At 37.1% G+C, this 18,532-nt stretch overlaps 2 protein-coding genes and 1 long non-coding RNA gene across 4 annotated transcripts; all 3 read right to left on the bottom strand.

Moving 5' to 3' along the window:
• Positions 78-5,473, bottom strand: LOC18767741 (polyadenylate-binding protein RBP47). The gene is made up of 6 exons (XM_007199790.2): positions 4,774-5,473; positions 2,747-3,227; positions 1,379-1,464; positions 1,168-1,298; positions 815-911; positions 78-496 (listed from the first exon to the last, which is right to left on the bottom strand). Exons 1-6 carry the CDS (start codon positions 5,191-5,193, stop codon positions 362-364), a joined length of 1,350 nt encoding a protein of 449 aa, XP_007199852.1. The 5' UTR covers positions 5,194-5,473; the 3' UTR covers positions 78-361.
• Positions 6,566-10,326, bottom strand: LOC18768936 (nodulation protein H). 2 transcript variants are annotated; one of them, XM_020553855.1, is made up of 7 exons: positions 9,964-10,326; positions 9,340-9,411; positions 9,173-9,258; positions 8,834-9,092; positions 7,403-7,582; positions 7,130-7,285; positions 6,566-7,029 (listed from the first exon to the last, which is right to left on the bottom strand). In XM_020553855.1, exons 1-7 carry the CDS (start codon positions 9,988-9,990, stop codon positions 6,853-6,855), a joined length of 957 nt encoding a protein of 318 aa, XP_020409444.1. In that variant the 5' UTR covers positions 9,991-10,326; the 3' UTR covers positions 6,566-6,852. The 2 variants fall into 2 exon arrangements, with proteins under 2 accessions (XP_020409444.1, XP_007201229.1); XM_007201167.2 differs by having other exon boundaries at positions 9,173-9,411.
• On the bottom strand, positions 14,321-18,226 carry LOC109946317. Its single transcript, XR_002269517.1, has 3 exons — positions 17,862-18,226; positions 14,889-17,327; positions 14,321-14,785 (listed from the first exon to the last, which is right to left on the bottom strand). It is a non-coding gene; the product is annotated as an uncharacterized LOC109946317 (long non-coding RNA).

The raw sequence follows: 18,532 nt of genomic DNA, 5'->3' as shown, positions 1-18,532 counted from the left end.
GTTTCCCACATTTATGTAGACAAAATTAATCATACCCAGAAATTATTTTGAAGTCTGAAGAAAATAACACAACTATATAGTCCATTATTTGAGGCAGAGCTTTACTTTGATAAATAGCTTGTTGGAAAACAAGTTTTCAATAAAATTTAAAAAAGAAAAAAAGAAACCAAGTTTTCAAATATTACTCACACATTGTTTTCAAGATATCAATTCAATCCGGTAACAAAATTCGGCACATTACAGATTCAGCTAAATAACCAGCTAAATCAATCCTACTTAAATTAAAGGCACTGAAAACTATATCTAAAAAGCCACTCTTGTAAGTTCAGTTTACATGCTGTTGGCAACTCTGATAGCCCTGTTAAGAAGCCCCATGAACGGCGGCTGCAGCATGCATGCTCAGGTCCTGACTCTGTGGCGCAGCATGTCCGTAACCACCATAACCCTGTCCTCCATAATGTGCCCCATTCCACTGGTTACTTGAATCGGATCTCCACTGCAAAATCACATGTAATTAATGATGAGAAAAACCCAACTGAGAGACAGACAGACGAACAGAGGGGGTTTGGGGCAGGGCGAGCAAGGTTCAGGGATTCTACATGCTCAAGTGGCAGATAATTTACCCTAGGGACAATTCATTCAACTCCACGAGAAAAGGGGGAAGGGGGATATTTGTGGCACTTTAATGTTGTACAGCATAAAAGAAATCAAACCAAACAAATGACAAGAAAAATACAGGTATAATTCAGGGATAGATATCTAAATGTTGCAACACCCGCATACAATTAACATGACATAGTTGTCAAAGTATTACCTGCTTGTTCCCCTGACTGCGGCCCCAAGAAAGACGAACTGTTTGCTTTCCAATAACAGTTCCATTCAGCATCTGCATTGCATTCTCAGCATCCTTCCTACAAACCGAAACAATGTGTAGGAGTCCATTACGTGGCACCACAGAATAAGATTATAGTGGTACCATCTACCTCCTTCAGTCTTCAACAATTTTTCATTATACTTCTTATATACAGTTTAATATCTAATGAATGATTTTAACATTGATACTGAGAGTACCATTACTCCTAAGCTGTAATGACAGGAACATTCCTGATTGCAGCTTTATTTCTACATGACAGGACAAGACCCATATATGTTAAACAACAAGAGTACCTATTAGCAAACTGAACAAAACCGCATGCTTTTCCGACTGGTATTTTCACCGAGACAACTTCACCAAATTGAGAAAAAGGCTGCCTGAGGTCTTCATCATTGACATCCGAATCAAGCCCTCCAACAAATATCTGCAATAAGTCACAGATTAAAGAGCTATCTAGGGTTAAAGATACTGGAAACAGGAAAAAGAAAAAAGAGTTGAACTTACAGTTGTGTTATTGGTCTCACTATCAAACTGGGAACCTTGAGCAACAGCGCCATTTGATGCATGTCCACCACCAGCTAATACCAATGCTAATTAAAGGGAATAAAGTAATACATTTACTAAAAAATCGCCTTCAAAATTATGAATATGTCAAAATAGACAACTGCATTTTCAACAGTAATGTTAGTAGTTAGTTATTATGACAGGTTTTAAGGGCAGATTTTTTCTTTTCCTTTCAGATAGGGATAAATTTAACCGTGTATTTGTTTGGCTAAAAGTGTCCTATAGCAGTAAAGATTTTAGAACTTTATGTCTCTGTTTCTTAATTTAAATCTTATTCTAGCTCCTGATTTCTCAACAGGTTTCTCTCACTTAGTAATATGCTTACTACATGAAAGCCACCTGCATGGCCAAACGTGTCCAAGAACCGAAATCCATTCCATGATCATCAATTACAACTGAAGTTAGAATCCAAATGACAACTTGAGTCAAAATTCAACTAGCTAGGTGAAGACTTACTCTTTCAAACAAAAAGGAAAAACTAACTCACGTGAGATGGCATTAGCTTTACTTCTCACTTTGAATTGAACCACTCAATTTTATAAGCTGACAACTAATTTTAAATTTTAAAATTTTAGAAATTTCTATACCACAACTTAGTGAAGATAATTTCCCAATATTTGAAAAACTACCAAATATATAAAACCAACATAAAAACTTTTCAAGATCGCAATGGGGAAGTTGCTCCATTCTTAATATACACATTACTGGCTCAGCAATTGCATAATATATTGCTTGCACCAAAGCAGTTAAGAGTAATGTTGAAGAGGGATAAATATTAATGGACGACCATAAGCTGATGAGATTCCTGTGCTGTTTGAAAATGAAAGTTTCCAGGGGAAAAATAATAGAAAACAACATCAAAAACCACCTAATACTCACACCTTACATCGCAAGACAAGAAGCAAGCATTACTAACTAGCCTAAATTTTTCTTGATGTAAAATAAAAATACAATGTAAGAAAAGGAAAACATGTAACTGGAGGAGGAGGTAGATATATAACTAAATGAATTATAGAGAAAAATACAAACTGAAAAAATAAAATAAAATAAATAAAGGAAATGAGGAGCAGGCACAGTAGTCGAAGATACAATTGAGTTGACCAAAAAGTAAGACTTGGTTTGTTGTATGCTCATATTTTTAAGAAAGGAACGGAGAAATCACAATTGTGTAAATGACAAGTACATTACATAAGAAAATAACCTTTAATTATCAAATGTGCATAGGCAAATTTGCTTGTTGAACAAAAATGAGTGGACTTATGATGGACGTGAGTAATTATACAAAAAATCAGGAGCATGATATCATACCTTGTGAAGAATACTGTTGCTGATAAGCAGGTGATTTTTTGGGTGTTGCAACACCTATGCGCATGGGCCTGCTCGAACAATACGCACCATTCATTTCAGTGATGGCCCTTGACCTCTCATTTTCATCACCAAACCTAACAAAACCATAACCTTTTGAACGACCAGTATTTGCATCTAGAACAACTTTCGCTCCCTTGACAGATGAATATCTACTACCAAAGGTCTCCTGCAACATAGTATCAGTCACATCTGTAGCCAAATCTCCTACAAAGATAGATAGATCAGAACTAGTGTCTGCTCGTCTATCCCCAGCACTGAAGGTTGCCCAGTTCAAACGAAAAGGCTGCTCTGTATTCGGCATTGCAGCACCATTATAGCTCTGCAGAACTTCTTCAGCTGCTTCACGTGAAAAGAACTCGACAAATCCATATCCTTCAGACTGAGCAGTTTGCTTATTGCGTATAACCTTTACTGTGGAAACCTGCAATGTTTGTGACACCAAAAGCACATAGTTAGGCGCAATTTAAAGTTTATATCCAATAAAATACATACAAGAGAGAATTTTTTTATTAAGATAGGGGGTCGTCTTAAATTGTGTTTGATGTACATTGTTGAGTCCATCACATTGGCGAAATAAATATGGTAACATGTTTATGTGGACTGTGAACCCAGTTCAAGTTGTGGTATCGCCTTTTTGGTTCTACACATGCAAGGCCCAGTTTGGTTGAGATGTGTGGGTATGCACATAAGGGGTACATTGGTGTCCAGTGTTAAGTTGCACTTTATAACTTTTGTTGACCCTCCTCATAGTTGCTAAAAGCAAATACGGAAGAACAGGCCCATGCAAATAGTTCCTCAACTACTGCCTTTCTAAATCACTATTGATGCTCTTATTATTTTTAAGACATGGAAATCATTAGGCTCCATATCGTCAAACAACCCAAAAAATAACCTAACTAGAAAAATAAAAGTGAGGACAATATATTGCAATAGCATTTCATCACATATTGGCAACACTAAACAAGAGGATCTGCAAATTGAACAAGAGATAACTACTTTTAACTACACAACTTGGTAACATACTAGTGCCAAATATTCAGTATCATTTACTTGATGCACTTTAGCAGGAAAGGATAACAGGCTGGCAAAAGACAATTCACTCTTCTGTAAATCAATTACAACTACCAGATAATTGTATGTCCAAAATAGTTATCAACAAAGGGGTTAGGCCATGCAATAATTGACCTCACCTATAAACCATCTAAAGTAAAGACAAATTTTCAAAACATGGAAGAGGATTTTAACATCACATGAATGGTTTGCATTGAATGGCCATTGCGATGACACTACTACAGATTGGGAAGTTGATCAACTGCTATTACTCTCTATAGGAAAAACACAGTAATAACTCAAACCCTCAACAAGATGGTGGCCATCCACATGAGGATGCATTTAATTTTCTAAGTTAAAGGTGATATGCAGCAAGAAACTTGCTGAAAATCACAAATTGTCAACATTATGCATAGAAGACACGCTGCTGTAGGGAAAAAATTAGTTCCTAGCTAGAGGTTGGAAACCAGCCGCCAATCTACAATCAACAGAGTTGACCCAACTTAGCCACTAAAGAGGCAAATTTGTTCACTGAACAAGTTCAATCAACTAACCAAAACCTGAATCATTTCCCTTATCCAGGTAAGGCATCTTGATATACCAAGAACAATTTTAGAAGTAGGTAGTTGGCATTTACCTTACTCTTTCAATCAGTACTTTACTTCTGAATAAAGGAAAAAACTGCCAAGGTAAGCTAGAATGCCTATGACTTCACCCAACATACAACTATAGAGTAAATCCCATACTGTTAACCTTAAATCAATCATAGAGCTGTTATCACGTCAAATAAACTCTAAAACCCACAATATCAACTAACATTTTAAATCCATATTCATAAAAATTTCAAAACTCTAAACAAACCGAAATCGAAACCGAAACGGGTTCAAATACAACTCCGTGTTCATTAAAGAGCTGACCTGCCCAGTGTGAGCAAAGCATCCATGAAGGTAAGTCTCGTCCATCCAGTGGTGAAGGTCGCCCACCCAGATGGTCCTGATCTCATCGGTGGGCCCCTGTTTCTGAGAGGGAGACTGCTGCAGCTGCTTCGGCGGCTGCTGCTGCTGCTGATAAGGCACGCCCTGAGGCTGCTGCTGGTAGGGATTGTGATGAGGATGATGAGGATGGGCAGCTGCAGCAGCGTAAGGCATGTAATGCTGCGGGTACACCATCATCTGCTGCTGCATCATCGCCATCGCGGCTGCTGGGTACTGCATGGCCATCCATTGCTGCTGATGCTGATGCTGATGCATCCACTGCTGCTGTTGCTGCTGCTGCTGTTGTTGCTGCTGCTGCTGCTGCTGTGTGCCCAGATCGCCGCCGTTGGATTGCTGGGCCATATTGGACTTGTGGTGGGGTCTGAGCTTTTTACTCTCTTCTTCTCTCTGCACCTCTCTCTACTTCGTCTTCTTTGTACTTCTCCTCTGGGATTTCAAGAGAGAGAGAGCAGAGAGAGTGGTCTGAAGCTTAGAGAGAGAGAGAGAAAGAGAGAGCAACGGGGGCTGCGCAGAGCAAAGAGGGAGGGTTTGAAGTGACGAAATGGGGTTTTAAAGGAGGCGGTGTTGCGATAGATTTTTCTTTAATTTTTTATTTTTAATTTTTAATTTTTTTTTATAAATGAGATGAGATGAGACCTCGTTTGCTACGTCCGTTAACTCACGTTTGCCGTCCGTGACGTGTAGGACCCACGGCAGTGTTTTGGTCTAAGCCTCGTCCGATGTACATGGACTGGATGCAGACTGACTGGTGCTTCCGTGAGCTGGATTGCATGTTAACAAATTTTTTTTTCTAAATTATTGTATTGCTGCTTTCTTTTTCTTTTCTTTTTTCTTTTTTTCTTGTTGCAATTATTGTCTTTTTTTTATTATTATTAACCAAAGCTAATTAAGGTAACTCCAGTAAGTCAATGGGTTGGCTTGATGCTAATTAATTGACCTGGACTTGTGATTTTTTTTTTTAAATTCAATGTTTTTACCGAATTTAATTAATTTTAGGTTATTTATGATAATCCAAATTCTACTTTTGGCAACCGAAAGGAATTATCTTTTTTTTTCTTTTTTGGTTAAATAAATACAGAAAAACAAATATCTGCCCATAATAATTATAAAAATTCATTGTCATCACTTAAAAGGAAGGTTGGATCTTGTACTTTCCCAAAACAGAATGGGGTGGACCGTTTTCCTTATATAACATGAGATGCAGAGATTCAAGTTTTGCGGAGTTAAAAAGTGAGATTTTGGAGAATGTAGAGGGATTCTGAACTGTGTCTCTATTTTAGGAAACCCTTATTTATCAAATCTCATGTATCATTGTGTTATTGATCGGAATAGCAATTACAAGAGAGTTTTATTCCTATTTTAGCTAAAGTAGGAAAATACCCATCGTGGGTCCCATAAAATACGTGAGTTCTATCCAACGGTCCTTAATAGCGCAGCCGATGTAGATTGATGGAAGCACGCCGTACGCGTTCCGCTGTGGATTGTAAATCTTTGACCAGCCTGTACATGCGGGTCAAAGATCCCGTATGTTCTAGACTAGAGAGCTCACCAGACAAAACAAGTAAACCGCAATTTCCTCTCTCTTTAAATGTTCACACTCGTATCAAAGAAGAAAAAAAACCTACTCAATTTAACCCTTAAATTAGTAAGAGATTAGAATCTAATTGATGGCTAATAACAAGTTGCATTTGAAATTTGTTCAAAGATTAAAGAATTGCATGGTGAAACATCAACTTTATCTATTAATTTAGTTTAAATACCACAACAAAAGTTTCTTGTAGAGCAAGAGAGATGAAAGAATCAATTGAATATTAATTGAGAGTGGCCAAGAAACAAAATTTGAGTAATAACAAGGAAGCTAATTGAAATTCAGAAGCTGCCGCCAAAATTTCAACAGGGAGGTGACCTGTAACCTCCTGTTGGCTTCTGAGGTTAAGGAAAAGAGAAGAAAAAAAAAATGTTAAAGAACAAAGCATGGTATGTACATCGCCCCGGTGCTTTTTACCTTCGTCGATAATCTGCATGGAGGAAGTTTTCATACTGTGTTCCTGTAAGTGTCTTTTCAACATCACCCCAATTCTCAATCTGATTAGACAAGGTGCCTTTGTGTATCTTCACCTGACGACTCTTTAAATCCCTTTGTGGAACCTTAAGAAAATCTTGAACATCTAGCAATTTCTGCAAACACACAAAATTGAAAATTTCAGAGGTTGGTGCTTTTTTTTATTTTTCAAAACAAATATACTGATCAGTTCAGTGCTCATATAGTTTCTCTTACAGTTCGGTTTTTAACAATATCCTCATAGTATAGGATAATATGCCGGGTGCTCTTGAAATACTCCAACGCTTTTGTAGTTGTATCCTCTACTTGCTTCAGGTTAGGTATCAGTAAAGTTGCATTGATTGTAGGCTTGTATTTTGCAAGTATCTCTGCCTGCAACCATGACATTTAATAAGTTTGCAAATCAAACAATTACTAGTTTTTAGTGTTTTAAGGTAAACAACCAATCGACTTCCATGTAAATATCTTGCATATGAGAGAGGGAGAGACCTCATGAGGAGAATGCACATGAGACTTATGGGTCCCGTTCAGCGGCTTAGCATCTCGATCATAAGAATTTGCAAGCACAGAGATCATCCTGCGCAACAGATTTCTTCGAAAGAGAAAGATAGCAGCAACACCTCGAGTTTTGAAGTACTCCACTATTTCTTCATGCTGCTGCATCAAGCCCTGCACAAATTATTGCAAAAAATGGTTCAGTGGCTGTTCCATGCATGAAACAAAAAAAAAGCACACCAGAATAACATTTTAAGAATTTAAGACCAAATGCCAAAATGCACTACAGAAAATCCTCATAAGGTTATCAAACTATTGCCTACCTGGCCAAATGCCACCAAGAACAAGGAATCCAACAGGAAAGCAAAGATAGCAAATGAATCTAAGACCAACTGTCTTGAGAAATAAATCTGGGTGAAAATTTAGATGGACGGACCCAAATTAAGGTACTGGATGGACATTCTAATTTAACCCAAATTCGAGTTTACAATGAATTCCTTTCTGACCAAGACATCCAGGTAAGGGTCACACCAAGTGAGTTTGAAAGTTCAGTCAACTCGACCCCTTTGTTAATAACTCATTAGTTGCAGTGAGATGGTCCTATACTTCAAAGCATAACGTTGTCATAACTTACAGAGCGTGCAACTCTCATTCACACAGAACAATTTGATGAACAGATTCCATCAGTTGTGATGGAATCTATATGATTTTTGCTAAATTAAGTTGTTTTAGCTCTTGGATCCCCAAATTACTTTACTTGAAGGCTTCCAAGACAGAACAGGTTATTCTGTTTCCTCGAGGACAAGCAAATCATGATAATAACTAGCTGCCCAAAATGAAGCAGCCATACATCTATATGTAATGCTAAACAAAACATTGAATATTATTATTATTACTAATTCTTTTTTCAAGGTTTAAATTTTTATGGAAGCATCTGAACTCAGATGGGGTATACAGTTTAACATATAAACTTCAGGCCTAGCCTTTCCCCAGAACAATTGTATTACACTGCCTATTTCCAGACATCTCTGAACCAGTCCCACCACCCTACAAGATCATAAAGGAATTACGCGATCCAATCCTACAGATCCTCCATCACTCTCCAAGGGTAAGCATTTATCTCAGAAACTATAAGACAAGCTTTTTGACAGGACTTGAAACTATACAGTATAATATAATCTCAGTAATTCATAAATCAGTAGATGACACGAAAAATGAGCCAATGATGTAATTGTTACCAATAATAACTGGCTATCTAAAAGAAACAAGCTAAGAAGAAGATTCATGTCTTAATATGATATGACAATCTGCTGAAAAATAAGATGTACTGAAATGCAATGTCATTGTCTCTCGCACAATAAAACCAGCGGATAGCTAAATAACAGAAATTTAAAAAAAACGAAAAATGCATGAAAAAGCACTCACCTGATTAAGCATCCACTTTAAGCCAACTGCAGCTGTGCACTCATTCTTTGAGGCACTACTGAACCAATCTAGATTATAAAGTCTGTCCAAAGTCTCAACGATTGTTGAGGCATTACTTCTCCTAACTTTAACAGAGAAAATCTCCCCATTTGAGCTTATGTTAGTATGATTATTCAATAGCGTCTCAAACCACCCACTTCCAGACCTCTGCATCGACAAAATTGCAAAATATCGCACAGGATTGCATGCACATTCAGCCCTATTGATGCAAAGAAAAATATATCATTTCATTTTTCAAACAAAACCAAACTTGAAACTACAAGTAAATTAGTAGCATACCGGCTATAAGTTACGGGCTTTGGGTAGTGCACATAAGGAACTTCCTCGGGCTCAACATCAGGTCGTGGGCATGGCTTTTGAATCACCTGGACATTTAAAAACCCGGCAACGTTGGTGCGGTTGCTGACTTGCTTTAAACAAATTGAGCAAATATAGACACCACAGACCATTGCAAACAACAAGACAATCATCCTCAGCACCAACGGAGATTTCTTGGGCGCCTTTATAAGAAATATATCCTGTAAACCATGAATTAGGCAATGCAAAATGAAGGGTGAATAAGAGTGGTAATTAGTCCTAACAAAGGTCCAAACTTTATAAGACAAACTGATCAGCTATCCAAAAGTTCATAAACTTTCAAGTCGAATTGAAGAATAAATGACGTGGGTTTCATTGCAATTATCCAAACAAACGACCAGGGTTCATATATTCATTTGATTAAGCTATTAACACATCTAGTTATTAAGTAATATGACAACTGTACGATTAAGACCCCTCTCTATCAAAACCTAATGAAAAGGAAATCTGGGTTTGCTTCAGCTTGAATACATAGACAAAAAGCATCCGAGAATTCAGGGAATCAAAATGTAAAATATTTCAACACCCAGATCGGGCATTTCACATGCAACCCATAAAAATAATCCACAAATTAAAAAAAGGGTCAGAATCTGATACCCAAATATAATTTTAGAAATACCAAAACTAGAAAGAGGAAAAGACAGAAAACAGTCTTAAATGGGAAAAAAAAATGGTGAGTGAACAGCTAAAAGGAAAAGCACGAAACAGCAAACCTTGAAAGAACAGAGATCATCAGCCATTGTATGGAAGCTCAAAAAGAAAGCATTGGGCAACTCAACAAAATATTCCTCCTCCTCTTCCTCTTCTTCCTTGTGCTTTTAGCATTGTCAAGCCTTATGCCTCATAATAGCCATTAATTTCGAAAACCCAAAAACAAATGAAAAAATGGAAAAGCAAGAGAGAGAAGTAGAGATAGTTTAATATAAATTTGATGGGTTTTGAGCTTTTTCTCGTGAAGAAGAACAGTAGGATTTAGATGCCTCTCTAAGCCCCGTTGCACGCTTTCTCCCCTCTTGCTTTTTGTGTGTGTGTGTGTGTGTTTTTTCCCTTTCGAATTTTCGCAGAGATTTTCCGTATTCTCCCGACTTGTTAGAATATTTTGCTGTGACGGCGTCGTTTGAGTGATCTTCAACACCCCTTTTTTTTTTTGGGACGAAATCTTCCACACCCATTAATTAAGGAAGGAACGACATTATAGTTTGACGATTTCCCAAGTAGTTGGTGCTGTTTCCCAACCGGAAAATGCTTTTTATTATTGGAGTGAGATATTAAGAATAATTTTTTAAAAGTTTGATTTATTAAAATTAAAAGCAAAATTTAAAAATAAAAAAAAAAAAAAAGAGTTTGGTTTATTTAAAGCGCATACATGCACCCATTTGTGAATGGGCTTCATGATTTTTTTTTTTAAGTAACAACGTTAGTTATGAAGATTTCTCACACACACGTAATTATGCAAGAATTCTATAGTTAGGGTCTTATATATGATCTTTAGGTGAGGTCATATCTCTTAATCATTAGATCAATTTAGTTAGTCATTTGATCAAATTGATTAGTATGATACAACAATTAAGATATAGAACATCACCTAAAGGTCATATATAAAACTCTCACTGTAAAATGACTCCACAATTATAATGCCATAAAAATTCAAACTTGAGATCTCTAATCTATAAGTCAATTCCCTTTTTTCCCTAGCCTCACTTTTTTTTTCTTTAAGTTTTTGCATTTTTTGTTTTGGCCGACTTTGTTTTTGCTTAGAATACACATTTGTTCATCCTCACCTCATATGAGTGAAAGTGGTGTCTCTTTATAAAGTGACTTCTAGTTACGGAGAAAAGAAAAAGTAACTTTCAATTATCTAATCGTGTGGCCAATTAATTAGTTTGACTTTGTTGTGAACAGAAAAGCTTGTTTGACCTTTTCATTTAAATGATAAAGGTTTTACAGATGTTAGAGATCAAGTGCTTTGATGATGACTTAATGTACTGAAAAATAAATGATATAGATAAACCCTACATCATTTCATTTCTATAAACAAACTCAAAAAAAATCTAAATAATGACAGCTGACCTTGTTGAATTTAATTTTGATGATTAAATTATTTTCATGTCCTATCAAGTGTTTTGGGTTTTTTTAAATGAATTTTTTGGATTGGTCTTGTTTATGAAATTAATGGCAATTTTGTAATTTATAAGAAATTAAAAGTCTCTTTGTTATGTTGTACATGAGCTTTGGGTGTGTTTCTAAAGTCCATTTTGTATAGAATTTTTTTATAATTTAATCCCCTATATTAGGGTGAATCTCCCAATTGTTCAATACATTATGGGCTCGTTTGGTAAGTCGGACTGTACTGACTAATTTCCGTCGGATAGTATTAATCTATTCCGGAGAGTACTGACTATTTATCTATAATATTATAAGGCGTTTGGTGCTGTTCCAGATAAATAATTTGACTAAGTTATACTGTGTTTGATGATGTTTCAGATAACATCATATCAGACTATTTATAAATATAAAAATATAAAAAAAAATTTGATAATTTTAATGGAAATTGAGATTCAAATGACACAAATTTTTTTTGGTAAGATTCATATGACAATATTTGTTTTTCAATTGTTTTTGCCAAGATTTTTTTTCATATAACCCATTATCATAATTGTAGTATCTCATAAAAATTCCAACATACTCGCATACGTTAATAAAAACAGTACCAAATAATGTATAATTCAAAGTGATCACATATTAAGGTAATAAGAGCAAAAGATAAAGTTGTTCATAAACCAAACTACATCAAAGAGTGAATCACAACTCCCTCGCCTCAAGTAAGAGAAGAACAAATGCTTTTCTCATAGCACCATCCACTGTCAGGAATATTTTTTTAATCATTTGCTTTCTCCAAAATTAGCCGTAGTGCCTTAATTTGGTCATTAATAGACAAGTCCATCTTTGCTTTTCTAATAACAATTGACAAAGAAAAAAAAAGGTTCCTAGAATTCAGTTTCATACATTTTTAATTTTATAATTTTGCTCTCCTAGTCGTCAGGTATGTATGTATTCAACTAAACTACCAATACTAGCACAGTTGTTTGTTTTTGGATGAAAACTGGCAATACTCTGTTTAATACCAACAATCTAAATATTCCCACAACGTCGAATTACTATATCACATACAAAGAAAACATTCGATTAAAAAAAATACCAAAAAAAAAAATTCATAACCTAATTTCTAGTAAAAATTTGAAATATATAAAGCATATTGGAGAGAGTATGAAAAAAGAGAGAAAGTGAGCGATGGATACCTGGAGAAGAGTGAAGAAAATAACATGTGGAGAAGATAGTAGAGAACAACCCTAGGGAGAAGAAGATGAAAAGAGCATCTGATTTTTTTTGTAGAACTCGTGTTCTTTTTCCCTAGCCTTATAATTAAGCGTGCATTATCTAAACCGGGGTGTGTGGGTTGTATTAGTTAGTCAGGTAAGGAGAGTATTAAAAGCCCAACCCGTATAAAATAGTCGGGTAATTAAATAATACAAGTTGACACCAAACACCTGACATAGACTATTTACTCCTATCCAGAGTCTAATACGGTGTACCAAACGAGCCCTATCAGTTTATAATCAGGGTCGAGGTCCCAAAATTTTTTAAGGCTTGGAACATCATGTATGCGAATGAGATTTTATATTCGAAACATCTTTTGAAGGTTCGCCTTTTGGTGGTAAAAACTCACGCCATGGTTGCACCAAAAGAAGAAACAAGGGTTGGTCTCACTTTGTGCCTTCTTATTATTCACTTATTCTGAATATGTTAGATACGTTCAAGATAAAGGATATTCTGAGAAGCATTAACTTGTCATTAGACAGTTAATTTTGTTTGTGTGTACGGTTAATCTGTCAGCAAAACATTAATTTACCGATCAATATGTGAGTTTCCTCGGCAACAGGTGTGGAGCTAGAGCCAACTTTACGCATCGGACGACAGCATAAAATGAATGTTTTCCTCTCATCTTTGTGTTGCTGCTTCTTTCATGCATTGTGGAGATGGATGGACAGAAAGCAACCCTTCAAAACAAGTGTCAGCCTATTTGCCATTCATGTTTTGGTCACCAAGTACTTCACCTGGTACTCTGGGGCCTCAACAATCCAAGAGTCTGCCTACTGGAAATTCCCTCAATTATCATGGGCATTAAAGAAAACAGTGAAAACTGAAACTACTTTCTAGATCCTAAAGCCAAAACAGAATCTATTTATTCAGATTCTATTTCTTTTCAATTCTTTTCAAACAAGGGGAGAAGAAACAAGAAAAAATGATTTTGGTTAGTAAGGTGTTAGTGAAAGTGTGTTCCTAGAGAAACTGCACAAAGTTGGTCTGCTGGTATAACCATCCATCTATATGTGGGGAATGTCACAGCAAAAACAGAAATATGCCAAAGACATGTAAGAATCCAAATGAAGCTTTCCACATAAACAAGGTGCAAGAAAACCATTCTATGGCGGATAAAAATAAAAAGCATCAGACAACTGAATCAACTGGGCTGATCATTGCTACAATAAGCTCACTTCTTGATGAACACCAACACCATCATTTGGAGGAAAAAGCCTGCTTGTTGCAGAAACCCAACACAGGAGCGGGAGAGAGAGAGAGAGATAGAGAGCTTTGGAAAGAATATGAGATTTGTGTGTTGCTTGGTTTTTCAAAAATGTCTATTTAAAATTTCTCTCTGTTTCTCTTCGACCTATTCAAACATCAAACATAAGGAAAGTAAATATCTCCTCTTTTCTCTCGACTCTAATATCTTCCATTACCAAACGTAATGTAAAAGAAGAAAAGGCTGAATATATCAAATAGGAACCTCAAACCCAGCCTTGGGTATCATCTCTGGAACTTAAAACAAAATAATTCAGACGAAATGTAGAAGCAAAATAAGCTACGGTTATAAAATGGTTGTCCATAGAAAATGCAACTTCACACTATAAATAGTTCAATGTTGAAAATGGATGTATGGAAATAATTTGTTCAAGACATGAAAGCACTTACAGAGCCAAGTACAACAAAAGAAAACAGTAGAAAATCATAGAATTCAACATCATTATAGACTAAAAACAATCCTTGTCATACTACATCATATGTGATCCCAGTCATAAATATATGACTAAAATGTAGCAATGGTCCCTGAATTATACCCCAAGTTACAGATGCGGCCTTAATCTCCAAAAATAGCTACATCCTCCCACCAAGTAGATCTCGTGTTACACCACTAGTCCTTTCCGTCAATTCTGTTTGAGTCTAATTGTATTGCACTAAATGCACAACATCCTGAAAAAAAAATAATGAAAGAAATTTCCTTACCAAACAACCAAGTATGTGCTGAAGCTCCTCTGAAGGCTTTTCTTCATGAGCATCCACATCAACTAGTGTTGGGTGGACAATGGACCAAGGAGATTGCTTGGCCAGCATCATTTGTGAGCCCTCCAACTGCTTCTGAACCACTTGCTCGGGATGAGAACTTAACCGAGCAAGCAATTCAGAAGTTACTTCCTAGAAGATAGTAATCAGAATGAAATCAAGTCATCCACACTAAACAATAAATAATAATAATAAAAATAACATGTAGGAAACAAACCAAGGAAGAGCCCCTTACCTGCCATGGTTGGTGACAAAGGAACTGTTGAAAGAGCAGGTTCAAGTACATATTTCAACTCTGCTCCATATATGAGAAGAATATGTAGGACATACAATGTAGCCCTCAGAGTATTGCTGCCAGCTTTTTGCTTCAGAGGCTCAAAATCAGAGTCAGCCAAGCCATGATTGCAAATTTTTGCAGATGAATACAAAATATACTTTATATAGCCATGAGTTGCATACCGAAAGTGTGACACTCTTCTCCTCCTCAAAGACCACCAAACAACAACCAAATGATCAACTACAGAAATTATGTCAGTTTCATTTAGGCCAAAATTTGCACAAAGAAAGCAGATCTTCAACCGAGAAGCTAGAGTAGCAGAAAGGCAATTGTCACTGCAATCTTCTGCACCAGGTGCCCCAGAAACAGCTTCAATAATATTCACTACTTGCTGTACCAAAGCCATCACAGGGTTGCATTTCTCAGTTCAGCTGAATCAAGAGAGTAGTTCGACTCTCCCTGTTCAGCTCTACAACCCTCGTCATCCTTATTCTGGACAAGCTGTAAAATCAAAGTTCCACTTTTATGATCTCATCTTCAGTTAGCTAGAATCTCTCAGGCAGAACTTCATGAACAAGGATGGGTAAAAAGGAGCATGAGTGAAGGGTATTTTCATTTGGGGTTAAGAGAGAGCCCCGGGCCATACTAAAACACCAAGAGGCATAAGAAATCCAGGATTTTCCCAAAATTGAGCAGAGATGAGTAGACAATTTTGTAGCTGTGCCCACAATTTCCTCAATGATAGGACCCAAAGGTGGTTTAGAGCTTAATCTCTCATCGCCAAATGAGGGCCTTCCTCTTCCAGGAGAAGAGGAATCAGCCATCTCAAAGTCTGACTGCATATTAAGAACAAGATCATCTAGCCTCAAATCTAAATAGTTCTGTTTAAGCCAATTTGAGAGTTTCAAGCATGCCTTGGCCTGATACTCAGCATCAGAAACTATAGACGGTGAAGAAAACCTGCAAGGACACACAAAAGACCAAAGGTTCGTCAAAGCATCTTCAAACTTGTTTTCAGCATGCATTAGCAGGATTTGAGGTGAGAAAGTCATGGTGGCTTTCCCCAGAGCATCTCAATGTGTAATCTTTGAGATAGTTCAGAGGTTTTCCAACAGTAGGTTTTCGTTGTTTGCGGGTCAAGCCCAACAAATTCATAGAAAGCTTTAGAGTAGCAGGAGAAATTGGGGAAATGGTTTGATAAACTCGCAGAACTTTTAACCAAGTGTTACAATCTTGAAGGACTCTACCCATTTGTGGATGCATAAGTCGGACATATGAACTTAATATTGACTGAAGTTGCCTGGGTTTATCTTGGGTGCCTTTAATCTTGTAAAATTCTTCAAATGCAATGATGCAGTGCAACTGGGTAGCATATGCTGCTGCTTCTTTTAACCTATCAAGCGGCGAAATAGACAATGTTTCCTCCAGCATTGATCTGGCCTTCTGTAATTCATGTGGCATCTTATTTTCCTTCCCCTCATTCTAAAGAAGCATTGCCTGTAAAAGCATCTGCTCACTTCTTTGCAAGGCCAATTTCGGATCAAGTGTGAGCTCACTGCTACTTTTAGGTGTCAAACCAAGGCATGCCCTTGCTGCCTGAAATTCACACTCATCATACCATGCCAAGGAATGAACTGCATTAATTTCATTACCCGTTGTTGTCAGAGCACCGCAATAACTCTTCCCAGCATGTTTAGCACGAAGTGTATGCAACTCTGATAACCAGGATTCTACCAATCATAAGCAGAAGTATAACACTCAATGATGCATGCAATGACAAACTGTACACCATCAGAACCCAAGGAACTCAACAACTCCTCAGTCTGTAGCAAGTGAATAAAGTGCGCAGCAGCCTTTCCTATTTACCTTCTGCCTGATATACAAGCCCAGTGACCCAAGTAAAGGGTCCCAACGTCCTACTGTTACTGAGGGACCGGTTTTCCTCCACAAGAAAGGGAGAGAGTGTCATTGAAACCCATTTTTCCAGGCCAAGTCAAGCCTCTGATTCGTGATTCTTACACAAAGCCAATGCCATGTGTCATAAAACTCTCAAGATGTCTGCCAAAAATCTGCCCCTGATACTATGGAGGTTCTCAGTTACTTGTGACCTAGACTTTTCATTCAAAGCTGAAGCCACAAGATTCCTGAGCTCCTGTAAATGCAGAGCACAATACTGAATTGTAGCATCATAGCATTGTAGAGCTAATCCAGCATTCATCATTGGCTTACATATACGAGAAAACCACTCCTCACAAAGGCTCGAAATAGTAAGGAACTAGAACGAGTAGCAGACAGTAAAACAGCAGATCCCTCATATGCATTATATACATTTTTCTTCAGTGCCTCAACGAAATCGAATAGTAACCTCATTGGTCACAAAATGAGCACCAGAAGACCCTATCATACTTAAATGATGTCAGTACTTGTTGAAGCAAGAAAATATAAGTGGCAGCCGAACTGCCAGTTACAAGGTGATTAGGATGCAAACGCAGCTGAGATATTGGAGCATCAAATTGCAATATTTTCTGCACAGATGATGGGAGAAGGCCAAACTTTTGCAAGGATAATAATTGGAGATTAGTTTTTAAAACTCCATGAAGGAGGTAATTCTTCCAGTTCCCATTGGTTGGGTAGTATTGTCCAGTTCCAAACTTTGAAATAAAATTAACAAATGCAAGGGCGTAAATGGTGGAAAACATTTCATAAAATATTTCTGCCAAAAGACACTTCCATAAATCCCCAATCCATTCCAACCACCCAAATTTCCTTCCAACCATAGAAACCAAACACAACAAGCAGCATTTGTCTAAAGAATGCGCAGTACAACGCAAATTCCAATTTAATGGATAATTAAACAAAAAATTAGTAAGAAAAAAAAAATTTGCAGTTCTAAAGAAAGAGGAAATGAAAGTGAAATTGAGGAGGCTTTACTTGTCGGAGAGAAGGTGCGAGAAGCCCTGGGCGAGAAAAGTGGCGGAGTGAGTGACGAAAAGCGAGCTGGGCCGGTAGAGAACGGCGCGGTGAAGCGAGTTGTCGTCGTCCGAGTTAGAGGAAGGAATTTTCCGGCAATGAAAATTGAAGGAACGAATTACTCATTTCCTTTCAATGGGAATCAATAGCCCACATAGTTTCCATGGTCGAAGATCCGAGGCCTTCATGTCAGTCAGAAGGTTGAAGAATGTAAAAGCTACGACGTTGGGTCTTCTCCATGTTGGAATAATATGGGACAAAACTATTGTAATCTAACAATTATGGTTACAAGAACTTAAAACTCAACTAATCGGGACGAAGAATACAAAGGTGTAAAAGCATACCATAGAATAGGCCTGGAAAATCCTTGAGATAGGTTGGCTAGTTCAGACCTTAACCAATCATGAGCTTTTTGGGCCCTGAGAGTTGAACTAGGCCAGGCCCGTCCTATCTTGAATGGGCTAAGCTTAAGCCCCGCCGAAGGTACAACAACAACTTACGAGCTCATTAGCGGGCCAATGAGCCTATATGGCCCTACCGCATGAGCCTTTGATAATAAATTAAATGCAATCATGATGAATTTAATGTAATTATAATTACTATTAATTTAATTTTATAAGTATATTAAATGC

This window comes from Prunus persica, chromosome G8, assembly GCF_000346465.2.
Source record: "Prunus persica cultivar Lovell chromosome G8, Prunus_persica_NCBIv2, whole genome shotgun sequence".
In the NCBI taxonomy this organism is placed as follows: Eukaryota; Viridiplantae; Streptophyta; class Magnoliopsida; order Rosales; family Rosaceae; genus Prunus; species Prunus persica.
The sequence above is the reverse complement of the archived record's forward strand: the minus strand, read 5'-3'. Positions and strand labels throughout refer to the sequence as shown.

What these genes read in the sequence shown, in the direction of transcription:
- LOC18768936 (XM_007201167.2), bottom strand. Translation starts at nt 9,990, where the DNA reads ATGGCTGATGATCTCTGTTCTTTCAAG. An exon ending in TAAAGTGGATGCTTAATCAG is followed by an intron (nt 7,583 to 8,833) that starts GTGAGTGCTTTT and finishes TAATTTGTGCAG; the next exon opens with GGCTTGATGCAGCAGCATGA. An exon ending in ATGTGCATTCTCCTCATGAG is followed by an intron (nt 7,286 to 7,402) that starts GTCTCTCCCTCT and finishes TCATGGTTGCAG; the next exon opens with GCAGAGATACTTGCAAAATA.
- LOC18767741 (XM_007199790.2), bottom strand. Translation starts at nt 5,193, where the DNA reads ATGGCCCAGCAATCCAACGGCGGCGATCTGGGCACACAGCAGCAGCAG. An exon ending in GCAACAGTATTCTTCACAAG is followed by an intron (nt 1,465 to 2,746) that starts GTATGATATCAT and finishes CCCTTTAATTAG; the next exon opens with CATTGGTATTAGCTGGTGGT. An exon ending in GCAGTCAGGGGAACAAGCAG is followed by an intron (nt 497 to 814) that starts GTAATACTTTGA and finishes GTGATTTTGCAG; the next exon opens with TGGAGATCCGATTCAAGTAA.